The sequence below is a fragment of the Neodiprion virginianus genome, chromosome 5, assembly GCF_021901495.1.
Source record: "Neodiprion virginianus isolate iyNeoVirg1 chromosome 5, iyNeoVirg1.1, whole genome shotgun sequence".
Lineage (NCBI taxonomy): Eukaryota > Metazoa > Arthropoda > Insecta > Hymenoptera > Diprionidae > Neodiprion > Neodiprion virginianus.
This window is the reverse complement of record NC_060881.1, coordinates 35,660,331-35,681,245: the sequence shown is the minus strand read 5'-3', so window position 1 is coordinate 35,681,245 and position 20,915 is coordinate 35,660,331. Positions and strand designations below refer to the sequence as shown.

At 38.5% G+C, this 20,915-nt stretch overlaps 1 protein-coding gene and 2 long non-coding RNA genes across 18 annotated transcripts in view; 2 read left to right on the top strand and 1 right to left on the bottom strand.

Annotated features, from left to right (window-relative positions):
- LOC124305706 (muscle calcium channel subunit alpha-1) overlaps positions 1-20,915 on the bottom strand; it is a 77,770-nt gene that overhangs the window by 16,864 nt on the left and 39,991 nt on the right. For 13 of the 16 annotated variants that reach the window (XR_006908419.1, XM_046765379.1, XM_046765375.1 and 10 more), the window contains 2 exons: positions 11,149-11,256; positions 1,934-1,986 (listed from right to left, as the gene is read on the bottom strand). Coding sequence is in view for 15 of the 16 variants with exons in the window: in XM_046765379.1 (XP_046621335.1) it covers positions 1,934-1,986; positions 11,149-11,256 (161 nt within the window). In the remaining variant the exon portion in view is untranslated. The remainder of the gene's footprint in view (positions 1-1,933; positions 1,987-11,148; positions 11,257-20,915) is intronic. The other 3 variants (XM_046765385.1, XM_046765387.1, XM_046765388.1) reach the window with 1 other exon arrangement.
- LOC124305710 (uncharacterized) lies at positions 8,873-9,865 on the top strand. The gene is made up of 3 exons (XR_006908421.1): positions 8,873-9,292; positions 9,499-9,616; positions 9,684-9,865. It is a non-coding gene; the product is annotated as an uncharacterized LOC124305710 (long non-coding RNA).
- Positions 17,267-19,139, top strand: LOC124305711 (uncharacterized). The gene is made up of 3 exons (XR_006908422.1): positions 17,267-17,485; positions 18,800-18,977; positions 19,021-19,139. It is a non-coding gene; the product is annotated as an uncharacterized LOC124305711 (long non-coding RNA).

The window sequence follows — 20,915 nt, the reverse complement described above, 5'->3', positions numbered from 1 at the left end:
CGCTAGCCAAAGTGCTGACCCCGAGTCACGCAGTTACCGCCAGCGCCAACACATGCACAAATTTTCGTTCGCAGCATTTGTCTGTCACGCTCGGCTCCCGTAAAAGTTATGCTTGCGTTGGAGCTGGCTGTGCCGCGTAGCTGTGCTAAGTGGCTCGAAGCAGCACTTTCACCAGAGACTATCGGTATGCCTACATGTCTGCATATGCAAGTGCACACGTGGACACGGATTCTGAGACGGCTAATTTCTTGGACAAGTTAGTTACGTTCGCTCTGGAGTATGAGCCCGCAGTGCCACCACCGGCCGATTTCGAAACAGCCGAAACAGTCATAACAGGCTCAATCTTTGTTAACATAACATAACGAAACAGTACAAAATTCAAATGCTCTGAGTTATGTTAACGAAAATTGAGTCTACTTCGCGACCGGCGGCGGTTGCGGTGCATGGAGGCTGGCTTTCCATTGCCAATATAATCGACTTGTCCAAAAATATGAACCGTCTCAGAGTCGAAGTCCACATGTGTACAACGTAAAGTCATATACCGAGAGGAAACGATGAAACTTGGCAGGCTGAGTGACGGCGCATGCGCATAATAATCCAAGCTATTCTGTATACCATAATTTAAATGTATATGGTATACTATGTGAAGCCAAATTGCCGAATAAATATTATTATTATTGTTATTGTCTGTCGGGAAAAATCGTGCCGCGGTAACCTTTTTGTCTGGTAGAAGCAAAAAAATTGTCGATACGTTATTCGTATGTTTAGATAATGTAGCCACTGTCAGAAGGTATAAAAGTAGGATACCAACCATATTCTTGTACTCAAGTATGATAATTACAGCTACGACGACCATATTATATGCCAAATGGAACTGAATTTCGTGGCAGTAATGGCAGTAATCGTAGGTATTGCTAATGAAGCCAATAATTCTTATTCGTGCGGACAGCCGAGCCAACGTACACTTGGGGACAATGAATCTGAGACGGTTAATTTTGAAGTGAAAACTTCTTTAGCGCCGTTGGTGAAAATTTCTTTAATACGCGAGTGATTTTAAACTCGATGAAACGAAATGAAACGACTATCGATGAAACGAAGAATTATTCCACTCCTGGTACTTCAGTCTCCTTATTCTCTCGCAGTTTAGTTTCTGAAGGTTTCACTTCTACCACGTGCGAACTGCAGACATGTTTTTTTTTTACTCTAGACAGTTATGTTGGCAATACAGAGAAACCTACAGCGCCATAGTCGGCCGAGCGCGAAACAAACTCCATCTCGACAAACATAACATAACCCATGACCGTCGAATCTAACCTTAGAATACCATGTTGGATTGACACGTCAACAAATCATTATCCACGCGGTATTCTAAGATTAGATTCGACGATCATGGGTTGTGTTATGTTTATTGAGATTGAGTTTGTTTCGCGCTCGGCCCACTATGGCGCTTCAGGTTTCGCTGTGTTGCCAACATAACTGTCTAGTGTAAAAAATTAGTCGTCTCAGATTCATTGTCCCAAAGTGTACTAGACACAGAGCATGAGATGTAAAATTCTCCCTCTTCATCGAGTGGCGAAATGAAATTGTGCTGTTATGATGATTTGCAGCAGTCATCAGTTATCAGTTAGTTAACGATAAAATGGTGCTAAGCCTTAGCAAACCCCTGCATCAACTATTTAAGATCCGATATAATCTTTAAAAATTCGTTTGTCCTACATAACCTCCATAAACTGTGATTAACAGCTGAAGATGGTTTCCACCTCATTGCCTGCATGGAACGATGACAAAGCTCACGTATGAGAAGTCGGCGCTTAATCTACCAAGTCTGATTATATTATTGGCGAATGCGACTTCCAGAAGAAATGCGCACTGATAATAAGAACGGTTTCACTCATATGGTATAAACATTGCCTATCATGTGCATGGTACTCACTGGCAATCCAGTTCCGTCATTTTCGAGCGGTCGTTGCAGCGGAAAAATTTACCCTATAAACCAGACAAGAATTCGATTAATAACCACCGTATAACGGTAAAGATAATTCAACATCAAGCCCACAGAAGCCACTATCACAGCGTTAATATGATGTTTATAAATTATGTATACTATAATGAGAGTAATGAAAATTGAATGATACAGTGAAGAGACATTATTGACGAACGAAATTCAAAAATAAAAACATTCCTCATCTTAACATGCACACATACACACACACGCACGCGCGTGCGCGCGTGTGTGTGTATATATATATATATATATATATATATGTATGTATGTATGTATGTATGCACGTATGTATGTGCGTATGCGTGCGCGCGTGCGCGCGCGCGCGTGTGTGTGTGTATATATATACAACATGGCGGGCAATGAGGGATGCGTTACTTTTATGTTATACTCCATTCAGAAATGCTGCTGACTGTAAATATATGTATATGTATAAAACGCAATTTTGTTACTTGTACAACGATTATTTGTATTTAGATATGGTGCAGTGTATACATCCCATACAACCCGTAGAGTTTATTGCAGATTTATTATAACTAATTTTTTCATAGACGCGTATAGGTAAAAATAAAGCAGGTGAGCGGTGTGATTATTCCAGTCGTCGTCGTCCTCGTCGTCATCGTCGTTGTCGTTCAGGTCGTGTGCGACAATACAAGCAATATGTGTATACATATACAACTGATACTACTGATGCTGCCTCGCCGAAGTTACCAGGAAATATAATATAATATAATACAGTATAATAGTCATCTGCATACACGAACGTCGACAAGTTCTATTAAATATGGAAGATCTGGGCTGATCGACAGACGGTCCGTTTTACTGTAGCTTTAGTCATTAGCAGTAGTGTGATAAATCCCACGTGCAATGATAATTTGTCCACCCACTGATTTCAACTCTTCGGCATACGTTATATGTATACCTGTATGTACGAGATATAATTTGTCATATATATTGTAGGCATATATGTATAAGGATAGACTATTTGGGTATATACGGGGGTTGTTTGGAATTATTTACGTCTGTTGAAGGGTTTTGAGCTAGACCTCTGTTTTACTGATGTCGGTGTTGATCGGTTGATCATGGTGATAAGATTTTGAGAGAGGGACCGTGTTTCAATAAAAATGATGGTCATTCTTGCATTATGCGTCTACATAATTTGCTCATTGTTCTTCACCCAAGCGCGTTGCCTTCAGCTGAATGAAATAAATGAAACTCTGATCAATTCCAAATTTAATATCCAGACTAGAGTGTAATATCAGTTGACACTACTATACCGATGATCTGCACGAGTATGGGAGAAAGATTAAATTATCTTCAGCAGTTGGAAATAAATGTATCTATTGATCCTTGATGATAACAGAAACAGCACGCTGCAGAAACTCACCCCATAAATGCTCTCGCATTATTCCGGTAAGCAAATGAATTTCATCAAAGAGCGCATAATCCGTTTTATAAACATAAATAACAATGTGCCGATACAATAGCTTTGGATCGGCAGAAACACACGTAGGCGTGCTACTTTGATGGTACTTGCGGATTTATGGTTTGAAAATACCGCTATTAAACATCGCGATGTCGGACACCACACTGTCGTGGAACTTAAATATTCTGTTATAATATAAATTATTATCATCGAAAAATGTAAAATTTTTTATCGTTTTTATAACTATGTTGATTCAACTACCACTGGTTACCTGAACTGATTAGCCGATTTTCATCCAGCACAGTACTAAAGTCATCCTCAGAGTTACATAGCCTATAGTGTACTCAGTTCTTAGATAATCTCAAGGCTTAATGCCGCGCGACGGGCATGAAAAGCGTGAGCCGAGTTCAGAAGTTTTATTAATTGTGAATGATCTTGCCAATGTCTTTTCAACAGACCATTGAGTAACCCAGGCATGTAAAATATATTGCCTAGGACTATCGAAAATGGAAATATCTTGTTGGTCTCATTGTAATTTTGGCAACCATAAGTCTAAAAAGTCCTTCTGAAGAGGATTCTCTCCAAGGGATCGAATCGTCAAGTCGTTAAGGTTTGATTCGATTGACCGCTGCTACCAAGAAACATTTATATACATATGCATTAAAATGGTCAAAAATTTAGAGCGATATTTCTTATATTATTTATTTATCTCCCTCCTATTTTCAAGTAAATCTTACGTAAATTAGTTGAGGAAGAATGCTTGACTCGGTATCAAACATTGGAGAAGATTTCAAATGTTTTTTTTTTTAATTGTTTCATCAAAATTGCATTTTGTTATGTTTTTTCTGTAGTTGGATTTTTGGTTTTTTTTGATTAATTATTTAATTCTAATATTTAGAATACACTCATCGTGGATAATTTTTTATAAGTTCACTGTCCCGCCCACTGCATTTAGAGGTCGTAATTCTTAGGGGGTTCGCTAAAGATACTCAAGTATCTTGAATAGTTTTCATGTCATGCTCAAAACCCCTGCAACACTTGTCAATAAATCCAGGATACTTTAAATCGCAAGCTACTTCCCTCTTTCGTCTAAGATTTTCTAAACGGGCTGGGTTACTTTGCGTAGTAAGAACATCTGCAACGGGGGCATCCATTAATCACGTGATGCCTTTATGATCAATTTTAGACCCCCCCCTGCCCCTCCGTGATCACACATGAGGTTTCGGTGAACCCCCGCCCCCCTTGCCCGTTATCACGTGATTTTTCTCGCCCATCGACTACTCGCGTGCATGGGTTAAAAATGTGATAAAACCAATAAAAATCTCTAAATATACTCGGTGTTTTTAGAGAAAATGTACCAAAAAATACACGTGACATTGCCCGAGACCCCTCCCTCCCCCCGTGTGATCAATCGTGATATTTTCGAGTACTTCCCTCCCCCCCCCTCGTGAGTCTCACGTGATTAATGGATGCCCCCGATTGCAAATATAAGGGTAACGCGAAAGGAGGCAAGGCTGATTGGTCCATGTGTATTGGACTGGTTCACAAAATCAACTATTTTATTTTTTCAAAGTCACATGTTTAATAGTTCTAGCAAGAGGAAATGAGACGCCTGTTATAATTTGAGCCCTTAATATTAATATTTAGTGGTTCCTGAACGCAATTTTCCATTTTCCATTTAATTAATACGAGAAAATAAAATCAATTATTTCTGAATTTAGTAGCTCAGTAACGAGGCAATGTACATAAATTTCTGACACACATTTTTGTAAGGAATTTAATGTTTTACAAAATAGGTCTATTGCAACTTTTCGATAACCAAACTCTTTCAAAAGTTATTTTAGTCTAAAGTTGAAATAATTTAGGAATGTACTTTTGGCAAGATTAACAGTGAAAATACTAGACTTATCATAAAATATTGCCGGTTTTTTTTTTGTCAAGCATTTCAACCGCTATAAAATCATGACATTCAATTAATTTGCAACTTGAGCAAATTTGTTCTGTTATTATTACAAGTAATAATACGTAATATACGAAATTCCACTTTAAAAGCACTTTTTTTTAACAAAAATTAATTTGCTTCAGTTGAAAATTAATTGAATGACATGATTTTATAGCAATTGAAATGCTTTACAAAATAAAAGACGCACTATATTTTGTGACAAGTCTAGTATTTTCGCTGTTAATCTCGAAAAACTGAATTTTCACATAATTTAAAATTTAACGTTGAATAACTTTTTAAACAGTTTGGTTACGAAAAAATTATAAGAGACCTTTTTTGTATAGCATTGAATTCCCTATACAAAAATGTATCGGACATTTATGTGCATTGCCTCGTTGCTGATTGTGAGCTACAAAATTCAGAAATAACTAAAATTATTTTTTCGTGTTAATGTAATACAAAATGGAAAATTGCCTTCAGGAACCACCAAATATTAATATTAAGAGCTCAAATTATAACAGGGGTCTTACTTCCTCTTTCTACGGCTATTATATATGTGAATTTAGAAAAAAATCAATTTTTTGGACCAGTCACTTCAGTATTCCTTGATATCCGAAGTAACGTCTCGCAAGATAAAATCATAGCTTTGACCTCTATGACATTCTTCAATTCAAAACAGTTCCTTTAGTGACTCTAATATTCTGGTTTGTGGTAGTTTTTTTCAAATATTTCATATCCGGTAATCGTATACGTATTGAAATGCATGCTAATTGAACGTCTGTAGTATTCGCCGGTAGTACAAGTTGTTCTTTTCTGATTCAATAACACATGAATGGTCGTTCTCGCTGGGCAATTATATATATACATATACATACATACATACGTATAGCCAGTTCCATGAAGCCGAAGATTATACTTTCGGTGAAAACATTAACAGTCGTGCAGCAGAATGTTTGGTACGACCATGTTCAAAAGCTAACCACAATTACGCATGCAGGAGTATAGGTATAAATTATTTACACCAGTGTGGAGATATTTATCATCTTGAGCAACAATAAATGAGTAAATTATATATTATGAGGTAGCCATGGCGTGCACCGTTCCCCCTTAACTTCTTCCCGATTACCCAGCTACTGAGAGGGTACAGAAAAGGCTATACACACAACAGGAATACGCGATTCTGCTCCGGTCTCCCCTCTTCCAGGCTAGTATATTACACGTGCACGATGCGGGTACACTTGGAATAGAAATTTGGCTTGGTGCTTGTCAGGTACAACAGTGTATGCATGTATATACACACATACATATGTCGTACTGGAATTTGTACGTTATACATAATGTACACTCGGAAAAAGTCGAATTTGACCCCCATGGCTTCAACCGCTCCGAAATGGGGACCAATAGGTATGTACTTAGCTGACGAAACAGTTTTTTTTTTCTAATTTTCTGATAAGGATTCGTTTGTAAATCGATCGTAGGTACCTGTGAGTTAATTATAAGCGTTCCTGAGTAATCGGTTCAATTGTAATTAGTGAAATAAAAATCAGCACGTATTTCTATTGAACATCTTGAGACGGCTGCAGAAGCATAATGATTGTCGCTCATCCATTCTCTTCCTTGCCCCGCTCGAGCCTAACCGCTCATGGGGATATATGCTATTGAGTATGGCGGGGGTTGGTGTGATTATGATTATTATATTCAGAAAATTACGAAAACACAATTTCTACGGTTAAGTACATGTTGGTGATATAGGGTTGGCACTAGCAGTCTCTAACCTGTAAAACCAGCGCGGCAGCGGTGCGTCAATCTCACGATTTTGTATACAGGTCTGGGAATGACCCTAATTTTCCAGTGGTGGGAAAGGCCCTCGTTCTGGGGCCAAATTGGTTGTTCTATCCACGGTTACACGGATAACGATGTATACAGAAGTGTGGCGTGTTATATTCATATACTTTGATATTTCACAATGGAAAAATTGGGATTAACAACGGTTATTTTATGCAGAATATTGAAACAATTTTTCTATTTGTACAATTATATTGACTAAGTAATAGGTGTAATTGAATACAGGTAACTGGATCCGACAAAATTTGGTTTTTATTATAATTACTTAATTAGTGATTAGCTTTCGGCTTTGCCGTTTTATACTTATCTAGGACTGGAAATGTGGTTGATGGCTTTTGGTCGGATACCGAGAATAAGGTTATGTACCTACGTTTTGAAATAACCCTACCTGTGAGCGTTTTCGACGGCCAGAGTTCGAACGACAAAACTAGGCTTAAAATGAAGGCCTCCTCCGCCATCCACCGTTACCAGACCTGTACACAAAACCGTAGTTGAACCGACACCACGTGTGTTACCTGCCAGCGCTGCTAATTATCTTTCTTAAAAATGTCATATAGGTGAATCGGTTCAGATTGATAGGAATCTCATCCGACCCTATCCTCTTTGGCTGGTCAGCATCTGGAGATATTCGTAACTTATCCATATGCATACGATCCGAACATATCCCTATGAACACCGGGTACAAAAGCATATAGGATGATCGACGGCAGATAGGCAACCGAAGTTACATATTACACGCAGTAAGTATTCCAGATGTAATTTTAGTTGCCTATCTTCCGGCGAGAAATCGCTCACATGGTTAACCCTCAAGGAGCTCTCCCGGTATTCGACCCACTGAAAGTAGAGAGGTCGGGGGTATGCTTATGCATAGAATAATAAATGATGTTATGCACATGTGATTTTAACAAGTATTAATATATGCCGTATTAGTACCAGGCTTATAGTAGCAGAAGATCCGCATTGAGGAGTTCGAATTTTCATACTTGCTTATAGATGATAAAACATAAGCGCCTGCGTTTATCTTTATGCATGTATGTACGAGCTATACAATGTGATATATGTATATGTGTATGTACATGAATAACTACGATATTATTCAAATGCCAATTTCTGGTTACAATTGTCATAAAATGGTTTAACAGATGACGTTTGGAGGAGAACTATCGTGAGTTTTCTGCTAAAAACGAATCCCAGATGGCTCTTCAGTTTTTTTAAATTACCAACTCACTGCTATTGACAAGATGTATTATAAGTACTAGCAGGATTCTTTAGTAAGTTAGTAAAGTTTCTTCCGTCAATGTGGTGGCTAGGCAAGGAACATTCAAAGTCACTAACTTCCGCTATTGAAAAATTGAAACACATCTGGGAACAACTGACTACTCGCATTACAGAACAGTACGTTCAGCATCTTGCGTAGTAGATTACATGTAATGCAGACAATAGATTCCCGTTTGTCGAACGAAGTAAAATGTATAATATACCACGCGTTTACGTTAGCGAGCCCGGTCAATATACAGAAGAACTTGTAAGATAGCTCGTAGATTGAGCCGATTGCATTTTCCACTAATAGTACTGGCGGTCATTGATTATCATACTCCACTACTAGAATGTTATTGCACGCCATGTGCACGAGTAACCATTATGTCACGTCAATGCGCGGCTACAAATAACTGGTGATAAATTTTCAATTTACTGTCGAGTGATGTGAATAATTTGTGACTGGATTCCGTAATACTAATTGTTCGGACGCTTGGTGTTATTCTACAAACGCAGTGTAGTATGTTATATTCGTGAAACAACAGAGCTATATGAATATTATGTAGCGAGAGAGAGAGAGAGAGAGAGAGAGAGAGAAAGCGATATGTAGATAGAAGAGGATAACGTTTGCGGCACATATGCCTCCTTCTCCCCGCTCATCTCGCAAATCTATTTTACTGAACGACACTTTCTCCAGCTGTTGCTTATAGAATATGCGTATTCGCTTTTCGATGCGGTGCGGCTATATTTGTAGGTATTCTGTGACATGCATACACGTGTGTACACTGTATATACAAATTTTACACTCTGTTATTTGTATGTAAGTATACAATTTTTATTTTTATGATAATGGTAAAGTTAATCACTGTATTGCCCAAATTCCGGAAGCGTCTGAAAAAATGCATCCTGCATGCACTAAATCTAGAGCTGACAGATAAAATCTATCAAAAAGAAGAAAAAGATATTGCTGATTGATATGTGTACAAGTAAAAAAGTATGGTAAAAATATTGTATACTCTGTTGTAGAGCTGGTGAAAGGAGGAAGGAGAGGGGAAGGAAGAGAAAAAAGGCGCTGTAAGGCAATAGAACATTCAAAAGATAATTGTCATGCAACTGGACTCAAGTCTACGTATAATACATATAGGTATATCTATATGCGTGTATGAATAAACACGGAACATTCTTCGCTCATTATTTATTTCACATTACAGGGCATAGACGAGTAATGAGTACATGCATAATACCCATACATGTATCTAATAATGGTAAATTTCGAGTATGCGTAACCGGGTTGAATCGAAACTGACCCCACCGCTGAAGGTTGGCACCGGCAGCCTCTAACGAATGCCAGCAACGCGTCCAGCCATTGTGGCGTGTGTTATTCCATTGAGCATATGTTGGAAGCCAACGCCGCCAACCTTCCTTATCAAATTTGGCGGGGGGGGGGGGGGCAGAGTCGACTTTACTCAGGTGTAATATGTTTTTACCCCTTGCCTAGAGTTACGCTTAAGATGTTCTTGAACCATGGGGTGAGCTACCGATCCAATAGGATGATCAATGGTTTTGTGATATGAGCAAGGCTGTAGTATATGCATGCTTATTGATATACCTATATTATTCACATAATTGTAACACGGATGGGAAATTTAGGTCAATTTCGTGATTTGGCAGTTGTTTCATACTTTGACGTGGCATTCGTGTTACTTTATTCCGTCGCATGCAACGGGGACGCTGCATGACATGATAACAAGTTTTCACAAAAATCGGTACCTTCGATTAGGATGCGACTGAGCCTTAGAGTATGTAGACGTGGAGGAGGCCTATTGCCCGAAATGTGTGAAAAAATAGACGGTAACGGTGACATGATAACCTATAACTTTTCTCTATCCAAGCCTGGAGCGTAGCGTAGTAAATTCAGTGCCTGCGTTCGAAACGGAATTCCAGGTTGGCATCGAATTCTCAAAGACTGCATATTGCCTTTACTATAGTATAATATTATAATTTATTGCAATATATTTAATTATAATATTCTGCTACAATGTGTTCAAGAATTGGAAGTGGAGATCATTATAGATTTGATTTCTTTCGCAAGTTATTTATAAGGAATCAAAAGCGATAGGCTTTTCGGTCGTTTTAGCTCGAAAATTGAACGGATCTTTTGTACCTCAAATAAGTACATGTTTTCGATTCTACAGTATATATTTCATCGATGACGATTTTCCTCTTTACGAGTCATAACAAACTGCATGGATAAAGTTGTTCTACCAAGCGGTAGGAAATGGACTTTGCAATAATCAAAATTTACCACTTTCACTACTCATTTAAACTCTCAAAGTTCATCAAAGGTCCCTCGAGAAAACTTCCGATAACTAGTAACTACAAAAAATTTGGGTTACACGTTGGTCCTTGGCCGTAAGACCATGTACCTTACCAGAGGGCTGGCTTGAATCGCCGCTTAATATAATACACGAATAAAAGGCGTCGCACGCACTCGCTAATGATGCTTATACTTGATACGTGTAAATATGCCAGTTGATTTTGTGCTGAACCACGCCAAAGCACGAATACGACTTCCCTGTTTGTAGGTACCTTGCAAGGATCGGGAGGAAAAGCTGGGAGCTCGTGGTGATAGTAATGGTGGTTGGGTTTGGGATTTAATTTTTTATTTTGTTTTACCTTAAAAAGTTGCACCCCGATAACAGCAAACATGAACTGTAGGAGATAGGTGACCAACATAATGTTGCCAATAGTTTTAATGGCAACAATCACGCATTTCACTACGTACTTTACGTAGTTCAGGTATCAGGGCAGGTGGGCAGGTGGTCAGAGCGGTCAGATCGGGCAAGACGGAGCGATGATTGAAACAAGAACAGGTAGCGTTAGTAATGTATACATGTGTTTACACATAAAATAACGTGTAGCATATAGATATATATTCTTCTATTCTTTCATATACATACAAGTATATATTTCTGTAATACGTATGTGTGTGGTTGAATGAATATGCATATATGTATATTGTACATACATGCAGTATACATTATACAGGGTGAGCCATCCCATGGGTCAAAAATGGGAGGATCTTAATTGACAGAAAAGCTATGGGATCCCTCCAAATCAATACCACTCTAACGTGATTACTTTTACTGTTGATACGTATAATACTGTGCTATGAATTCCGCGCGTAACTTCACGTAACTAAGCTACTCCTCGCCACATGAGGCGACCCACTCTGTATATAAGTATTATGCATGAGTATTTTATATATGTACCCAGGAAATGTGGTCAAAGTTAGCCGGATGAGCGAATCCGTTGAATGCACGAGCTTTTTCATCTTCTCGTGTCGGCTAACTACCTCAAACTTCAGTTATCAAGCGCGGTTCATGGGGGTTATGTAGGCGGTGCGAACTGTTCTAGTTCCAGCAGATCTCAAATGATATTGATGTAGTGATTTGAGAAAACTTGGCAATTTTTCATCGTGAACTGACCAGTCACTGATCACTGCTACGAGTCATCATAACAATGTAATCTCAATTCGTCACCTGACGCTGACGATTTTAATAAGTCATACTCCATTTAGAGTAAGTTGGGTCCCCTGCCTTTAAGATGAAAATATTGACGCCGCACGATCTCACCGACCAATCTAGAGTTCGATGGTTTTGCGCGTGCGCAAGTCGGTCACTCAGCCTGCTAAGTTTCAACATTTCCTCTGGGCTATACATATAATATATATATCATAAATATATAAATATGCACACACACACACACACACACACACACACACACGCACGCCCGCACGCACCTATTATAGGCATTATTATTCTGAAATCATCGTACGCAATATTTGAATTTTTCTGCAGAGGAATCATGTCTGTACCCATGCACGCACGCGGGTAGGCAGTATAAATGATACAATATTTACTGCACGTGTCGTATGTAAGTGAGGTTTTACGTGGCGCGAATGTGTTCGTACTAGGCTAAAATTCAATAAAATCTTGTACGATGCACTTATGCAATACCATTATTCCAGTATGAGGTAGTATACGAGTGACAAGTACATAACAATATCGTTTACACGTCGGCAGACAGACCACAATGTCCTTGACTGTGAATAAAAGTAGAGCATTCGCCACGATGCGTGAAATGGAGGTTGAAAGTCTCCAAGAAAATTTGATGGCCATAATCAAAACGCGTAATATTTTTAAATCCAGTTTCGTATTTCACGCGGTAAAAGATCGTCATGAGAGCTCGATATCCTGATTCATTAAAGACTGGCATGAAACCACTGTAATCCCTTTAAAAATGTATCGCCCCTCCTATTCAGTAACATGGGACACAGAGTTTCGGTACATGTCCATAATCCATTAGATGTCATTGATAGATCATCGCTCCGTAATTAGATTTAGCAATGCAAGCAAGGGCGTCATCAAGAGTGGGGGGGGGGGGGGGGGGGGGGCAGCTGCGTTCTCCGAGGTTCGAAAAAATGTAGATAGGAAAACGAGAATAAAACGAAAACAGTGTCATTCGAAAATGACGCTAAAAGTATACATTGAGAAAAAAATATGGTTGAATCAAACAAAAGTATGATCATTTCGGATGGGTCGGCTCGAATTGAATGAAACAGATCTCCATTCAGACCGATAAGTTACGATTCGGATAAACAAATGCTCAGGTCAAGTGAGAAGATGATTTGTTAGAATCACGGAGCCTAGATATAAGAAGAACGATCGACATACATTTTTTGTCTTTATTATAAAAAAAGGAGCCCGATTATTTTCTCACAATCACCACCAGGGTTGCGCTGGTGACGTTGATGCCAAGTTCATGGCGTCTGTTGGTTATTGTTTGTATCACGTGATCATGGCATTCCCCTTCTAAACCTGATATTACCAACGCCAGCGCCTCTAGTGTAGAAAGATCTGGCCGCAATTTTTCCGCCGTTTCTTATATATTACGATCGTTCTCCTTATATCTAGGCTAGAATTATACTATATGTCTATTCCGGTTGATGGGACTGAATGTATTGTAGAAGAAAACTCTAACAATTATTTGAGGTGGATTTGATCAAAAGTATTTTTAAAAGAAAATGCAGTCTAATTACGGCAATCGGCACGTAATCCAAACGTGAAAATTACTCATAATTGATCACAAGACGAAGAAAACTCATTTTTAATTCCTGAAAAAACGCCGCAATACTTTTGATCGGGATTCGAACAGGGGACCGCTCGCAAATACCTTATACACTACCTAGTCGCACATCTGTAACCACTACGCCAAACTACGTCGCACAGACTTTTCATTCGCTTTCTATCACTTGATTAGGTTACTTATCTCAACGATAAAAAGCTAATGCAAGGTGACATTAGGACATTTTATAAAAACATTATAATATAAGTATCATGAGTATTTCAACAATTTGAAAGCAGTGAAATAGCGATGAAATAGTTCAATTATCGAATGAAGTACTTCTAATCGACAAAATACCTATTCCACATAAATATTTCGCCGGTGCGGCGAGCACGACGTTATCTTAAGCTAAGCAAATATCATGTTATGTCATCAAATCTTACGACTTACCAAGTTCTAGTTTATCTGAAGGTGAACCTCGAATATTCGCATCAGGAAATATTTGATAGGCAGAAATGATATTTTAATCTACCAACAAAATATTACTTTCATGTAAACTTTAAACGGATATTTTATCGTAAATTCCAAGTCACTGAGGTGTTAGATGTAATACATTAAAGTAATCACGCCAAGCATGTATTCATTTCTCGGAAACAATATTACATTTACAGATCGTAAGCACTTACATATGAGGTATTCCACGTTAACTCCACAAATGATTTTCTCTCACCATTTTCAATTTCGTCAATAATCTTTTATAAGCTTGTCCTAACTCTAAACAGTACTCCTGAATTATTTCGGAATTTTCTTTTAAATCGTTGTTTTCTTTTCTTTTCAATTTTCAAAGATCAAAACAGAATGATATTTCTGAAGATTTGGAAGAAATTTATATTTCCTCATCGTCTCTATCATCTTGCCCCCCTCCCCCCAATCCTTTCGGAGATATATTCATCTTTTGTCAAAATCGACTGAAATTTCCTCTTGGAGGTTCACGCGTATGTTATGACTCACACAAGGAAATGAACTTTTTTGTTCTTTTGATAGCCACAAACATGAAAATATAAATGATTTTGAATATTAAAATTATGTTTAACCTATTAGTTTAGATTGATTGATGTTTAATACATTGAATGTATATAAAATACTTTCGTAGTAGAATCGCAAAATAAAATGTGGCAACAGCGTTCTTCCATCTATATGTGTCTGTGCGTATGGAACGACGGTAGTCGCCGACATTTATTGCAATATATCGAGAAGTCGGAAAAAATAAAATAAATCACACTACAGCCAGACCTCGATTGTACGGAATTCGATTCTGCGGACTCGCCGCGCCCCTATCACAAGAATGGGGGTAGGCGGTATCTGTGGAAGGAGTCTGAAGTAGTGTCGGGATTGATTCTCCGGAAACTTGATTCTGCGGACATCCGGTCCAGAGTTGTCCATAGGATCGAGGTCCGACCGTACGCACAATCGAGAGCATAAGTGTTGCTAGCTTTTGGGATTTCCTCAGTTACTCATTGGTCTTCGATGTGTAATATTTGAAGCACATGATATTCAGAGAACCTCTTTATACAATTAGTGCCAGATGCTCAGGCTAAGCGGGGGGATCGATGTCGAGAATAAAGAGCAGAAGCGTCATCGTGATAACTACGATCTCCTCGAGACAGGCTCATATCTATGTTTCTTCTGTATTATCATTACAGAGTTGACGCTAACGGAGTTATTATATATCAATGCATAATCTAGGTATACCTGTACGTATAATACTGATTCATGTATGCTGGATGCACGATGCTCAGTGGATTATTACTATTGTCATTATTATCATTATCATTATTATCGTCGCCGTCATCGTCATCATCATTACCACAATAATAATAATAATAATAATAATAATAATAATAATATTATGATCATCATCATTATTATATCAATTGTCATCAGTATTCTAGGTGGCGCGGTATTATACCGATCCTCATCCGTGACAGAATATCGCGAAGACAGTGAAATCGGTACGACAATTCTATTAGTAGCACAATTTACACAATCCGGACGACCGATACCGATTTTACACGCAAGTCACTTTAGGAATGAATCATGATTTCGTTGGTTCACATTCGTGCTCTTTTTTGAGGGCGACTTTTAAAATTTCACATCCCCTTAGTTTATACAGTGTACGCATGCGCATGTATACCTACAATGTACTTCGAACTCTCTGACTATAGGTTCGACGTACATATACATGTATATATATCGCATGTTGAGCTGATGTATAGCTTATATCTCACTGATGTATTTTTGAATTTCGTTTCTTTAATGCTAGTAACAAGTTTTGTTAATATTGGCACACCACGGCAACATTTTATTTGGAAATAAAACATGCGTTCTTGCACACAACGAAGACAGTAGGCTGAAATTCTTTAAATCAGGTTGGTTGTATATGGGGTAGTCAATGTCAACTTGAACGGATCCTAACACTCACCCTCTTATATTTACCCACCGATTTATGGTGGTATTTTATCCGCCGTAAGAAATTTTCGTGAATTATAATAGATTTTTTCAGTATTCAATTTTGAAATACAATCGTTTGAAAAATTTGAACACCAAAAAATCAAAATTCGGTATCTCTGAAACGGAGGCTGTAAAAAATCTATAATAATTCACCAAAATTTCTTACAATGGATAAAATGCTACAATAAATCGGTGGGTAAATTTAAGAAGGTGAGGGTCAGCACAGGCTTGTATTGACGTGGACTACCTCACATGTACGTATGTACAATATCCATATTGGATATTCCACATTAGACTAACCTTCTCCTGTACAACACCCTTACCTAATATCGACTGTTTCTTTATTGAATTGTAATACCCCGACAAGACACCAATGAATCATTTTGGATTTTTCGGTAACCGACAATGATCGTAAGATATTTTTTTTCGCTTAATTTCTCAATTGTCACCCATTTCACCAGGTTGAATTTTGAATAGTGACGATTATTCGAAAAAGTTGGGAATACAAAAGTTTTGCGTTTCTAGAGAACGTTTTTTATTTTGCGTTAAAAATTACACAGATTTCTACCGAGCCGTTGCGATGGGTTCGTGAAAACCTATTGTTGAACGTTGCTGACAACTCCGATATTTGATCTCCATCTAACGTATAGTGTGTGTTGCATGTTTCACCGGGCAAAATCGGTCACGAATTGTGAACTAGTCGTTGTTACAAATTTGTTGCAGGATTTGAATTGTTATAATTCCCTATGCTCAATGCGTCACGCTCCGAAAAACGAGAATTTGAAATGATGGTTTATAATTAGTTATTATTTTCTGGCCCCTAGTAATTTTGAACAAGAGGGAAAGATTTTTTGATCAAAAATACGTAAATATTGTATCCGCGACTACCTGAAATATATAATCGTTTCACCACGAGATGAAATCATTATGCAACAAAGTTCGAAAATACGATAGCTCGCAGTCCGCTGATAGACTGCAATTTCAAAACTAAACAGCCACTAAAATTGTTCCGGCGCAGTTCTGTTTTACGAGGCAGTAATCGGAAAACCGAAACGGTGATTTATCGGATGATGTAAGATAGAATGATATGGACTTACATATTATTTTTAATTTTTCCCACTCGATCCCGCTGTATTAGCTAGCTTTCGCATGGCAATCTTATAGTAATTAGAACCCTATCTATCTACTTCACGTGGTCACCTTATATGTGCTTTATAGTGTGTACTTGACATACAAAGTCTACACTATACCGTTTGCACTATAACAATAGACAAAATCATTATGTAATACTCAATGCATGTTGGCATATACCTACATAATGAATAAGCGGATCTCTGCGTCGATCCTCGGGGACTTTGAACGTTACGCTGAATGAGTTTTCTCACAGTGCACAATCCATGAAATGGTAACATATTTCTGATTACGTCCGATATCTACTCTGATTTACGCGTGTCTTATAATTTAGCTCAAAAGTGGCTGAGAATAGTTTTATCATGGCAGCAGAGTTGAAATGACGTCTACGTTTCTATCACATTGTGGGATATGTGGATTCAGAATAAAGACAGCGATGAGAACTTCGTTGCGGAAAAATCACCGATTATGCAGTTCACGTATTAATATCGAACTTGGCAAGTGACGGAAACATGTAATTATTTTTTGCCAGCTTTTGTACTTTAAAACTGCTGTACAGCAAGAGAAGCTCAAGTATAATTTCGCGTTCAACCAAGCTGTCATAACTGATTGTGAGACTTGATCGCGCAAAGCTTACCTACGTCTACCTTGTACCGTGAATTTATGGTGAACAGGGATGGTTGAGTGCGCATGCGTCAGCACATGCACAGATTTTACACGACTGAACGTAGCCTAGTACCCGCTACGAACTGCTACCAACCTATTTGATGAAATGGTTTCTAACCTCTTGCGTGACGCCTGTCATGCCGTTGACAAGCTATAAGTTGGGTTGGAAGTAGTTCGTGGCGAGCGCTGGGCTGCTTTAACTCGTTTAAAATCTATGCATGCACATCTCAACTTCCCTGTTCACTACCGATGACTTCGGCATGGTCAGTATGGTGTAATCCATACTTGATGTACGCTGGGTATGGAATTTAAATACCTGGAAAAAGTAGCGAAACACATCTACAGAATGGACATTATTCGTGGGCGATGACTTGAATGCACTTCCGGATAATATTTCAAGTGTAAATGGCATTTTGCATTCGACACTTTCAATCTTCTCAAAGTGTTTTCCATTTTATCGAGCAGTGCTCGAATGCGTAGATATAAAATATTTTATATAAATACAGCAGCGGAGCGAAACCAGCGAGTTTCCATCCGCAAACGAGGGTCGATGCAATCGACTGGTTTCCATTGCGTTGGTTTCGTTTGCGGATGGAAACTCGCTGGTAGTAGCAAAGCTGGTTGTAGATAATAGTATGTTCACCTCGGAGAAAACGGTCGTTTGCTCGGCTTCGCCTCGGTGCTCAACTTCATACTTGACGCGCAAATGACCGTTTTCTCGCTCGGTAAACAATGTACTATTTTCCCGGGTTTTACCCCCCTCTCGACTTGATGTGATCTACTCCGTTCTCGCATCTTGCCCTCTTTCTTCAGGCAATTGAAAATTTGTTAATAATACGAAGGATAATGTTAATTGTCCGATCAAAAAACAAATACATTCGCATAAAAAGAGTGTAATGTAACGACAGCGTAAGTGTACTCTCCCGTCACAAGTCGTTACAGTAGAGCTAAACCCCTCCGCTACATTGACACTATTTATAGAGTGGAGCCGTCACTTTTCACTCAGAGCTATTAAACAGAAAAGGAACAAATTCGACCTAAGCCATCGATTATAATCCTCCTACGTATAGGTTAGGTTAGGTTAGGTTAGGTTAGGTTAGGTTATACGTATAGTTTGCAACGCAGTTTTGTAATGTTGATAAAGACGTGAATGTCTATTTCCGTATATGCGAGGACAGATGCTGTGAATGATGTATCATAGAATTCCGAAAAAATAAAAAAGATTCAATACCGAGCTATTTTATTTGAAGCAAAAACTGAAACGACACAATTTTCGCTACCAATATTTGTAATGGCTTTTATTATTCAATGTTAAGAAGCGTCATGAAAATTCGTGAGAAAATATAGATTTAACGTCTATTCTGATGTTAACGCAATATAGTTGGATAAAAATAATAAACAAATATATATTTGATATAAATGTATAATATTTCTGCGCGGTGGTTTACTGTCACGCATGAGCACATTGCATCGTATCGGTAGTCGAGAAAAGGGGAGTAAAACTTCGACTTGCTAACTCAGCCGTCTTTTACTTCTCCCTTCGATTGCCGAGGAAGTTCTAAGGGGTAACATCTAGTTGGAATTTTTTTAAATATCGATTTTGGGTTTTCGACGGACTCTCAAAATATAACACTTCAGAAATATTCTCTGAAAATTTGCAAACTGTGATGAGTGGTTCCCTCTACAGATGTACCTACACGAGCAGCGCGTTATGTAGAATATGGAGTTACAATGAGTCATCTTGGCCTCGAATTAGCAGGTACCGACACGAAAAATCTGTGGTCCACTAGAGATGCCTAAATTCTTCAATCAATCCACGTGCGATGCTATATTGAAAAACATTCACGACTGTGTTACAAATATTTTTGACAATTTTAAAAAACAGCTGTTAACGAAGAAACAGTAGAGACGAGTAAGAAAAAAAAATGGTGTACGACCGACTGAATTGACTGAATTTTGGCGATGGAACGTGGAAAAAAACAGGTTTCACTTCATTATTTGGAGGTCTTTCTATTAATTATCGGACACCACACTGAAAAAATCCTTGATATTTTTGATGAATAGTTTGTTTTGCAAGATGTGCGAGCCTCGTCAGGTGAAAAAAGATACTGCCGAAATCTTCGTAGAGTGGTTTGAACAACATAAATCCATGCCTATAGCAAATAATCGAGAATCCGCAGGTAAAGCGGAGGTCGACGCCATTGTCGAAATATTGAAGCGTTCACAGAAAAAGCACGACTAAAGTACGTAAATTATAACGGTGATGGCGACAGCGAAACTTACACCGGTATTCTAAATGCTTCTCCTTATGGCAGTACGGCCGTTATTAAAAACGAACGCACTGGTCATGTACAAGACGAGTGGGCCGTCGATTGCGTGAGTGTGAAAAGAAAAATAAAGAAATCGGGGGCAACAGCAAGCTTACCGGGAAAATGATTTGCTGTTTAAGTTTATTATGGTTTAGCTATACGATGTAACCCTGATTCAATAGCCGATGTGAAAAAAGCTATACGGGCAACCTTCGATCATTACAGCCGAACGCAAAGTGACCGCCAGATGTTGAGTCATGGTGCTGCTGGCAGCGCGCTTCGGCGAATGGAGAACTTGCTTCGTATGACCATGAATATAAAGCTCTACCTCCCAATGACTTGGAAGCAATCAATCCGATTTGCGAAGAACTTATTGTTAGCAATGACAATTTATTGTAAAGATGCAGAGGTGGTTTCACACAAAACAACAACGAAAGTTATAACCAGCTTATCTGGAAGATAAGCCAAAGATTATTCTGAGTGGGTCCACCTCAGTGGATGTAGCTGCCTATGTCGTTGCCTGTCGTTTCAATGAAGGATCTGTTTCGCTATTGAACACATTGCAAGCGACGGGGGTACACGGCGGTCGAATCGCTCACACATACATGACAGAAGGAACAATGCTCCGCAGACAGCAGTATATTGAAATTCTGGAAGCTGCCACTTCTATAGAATATTCATTATATGGGTCTCGCATGG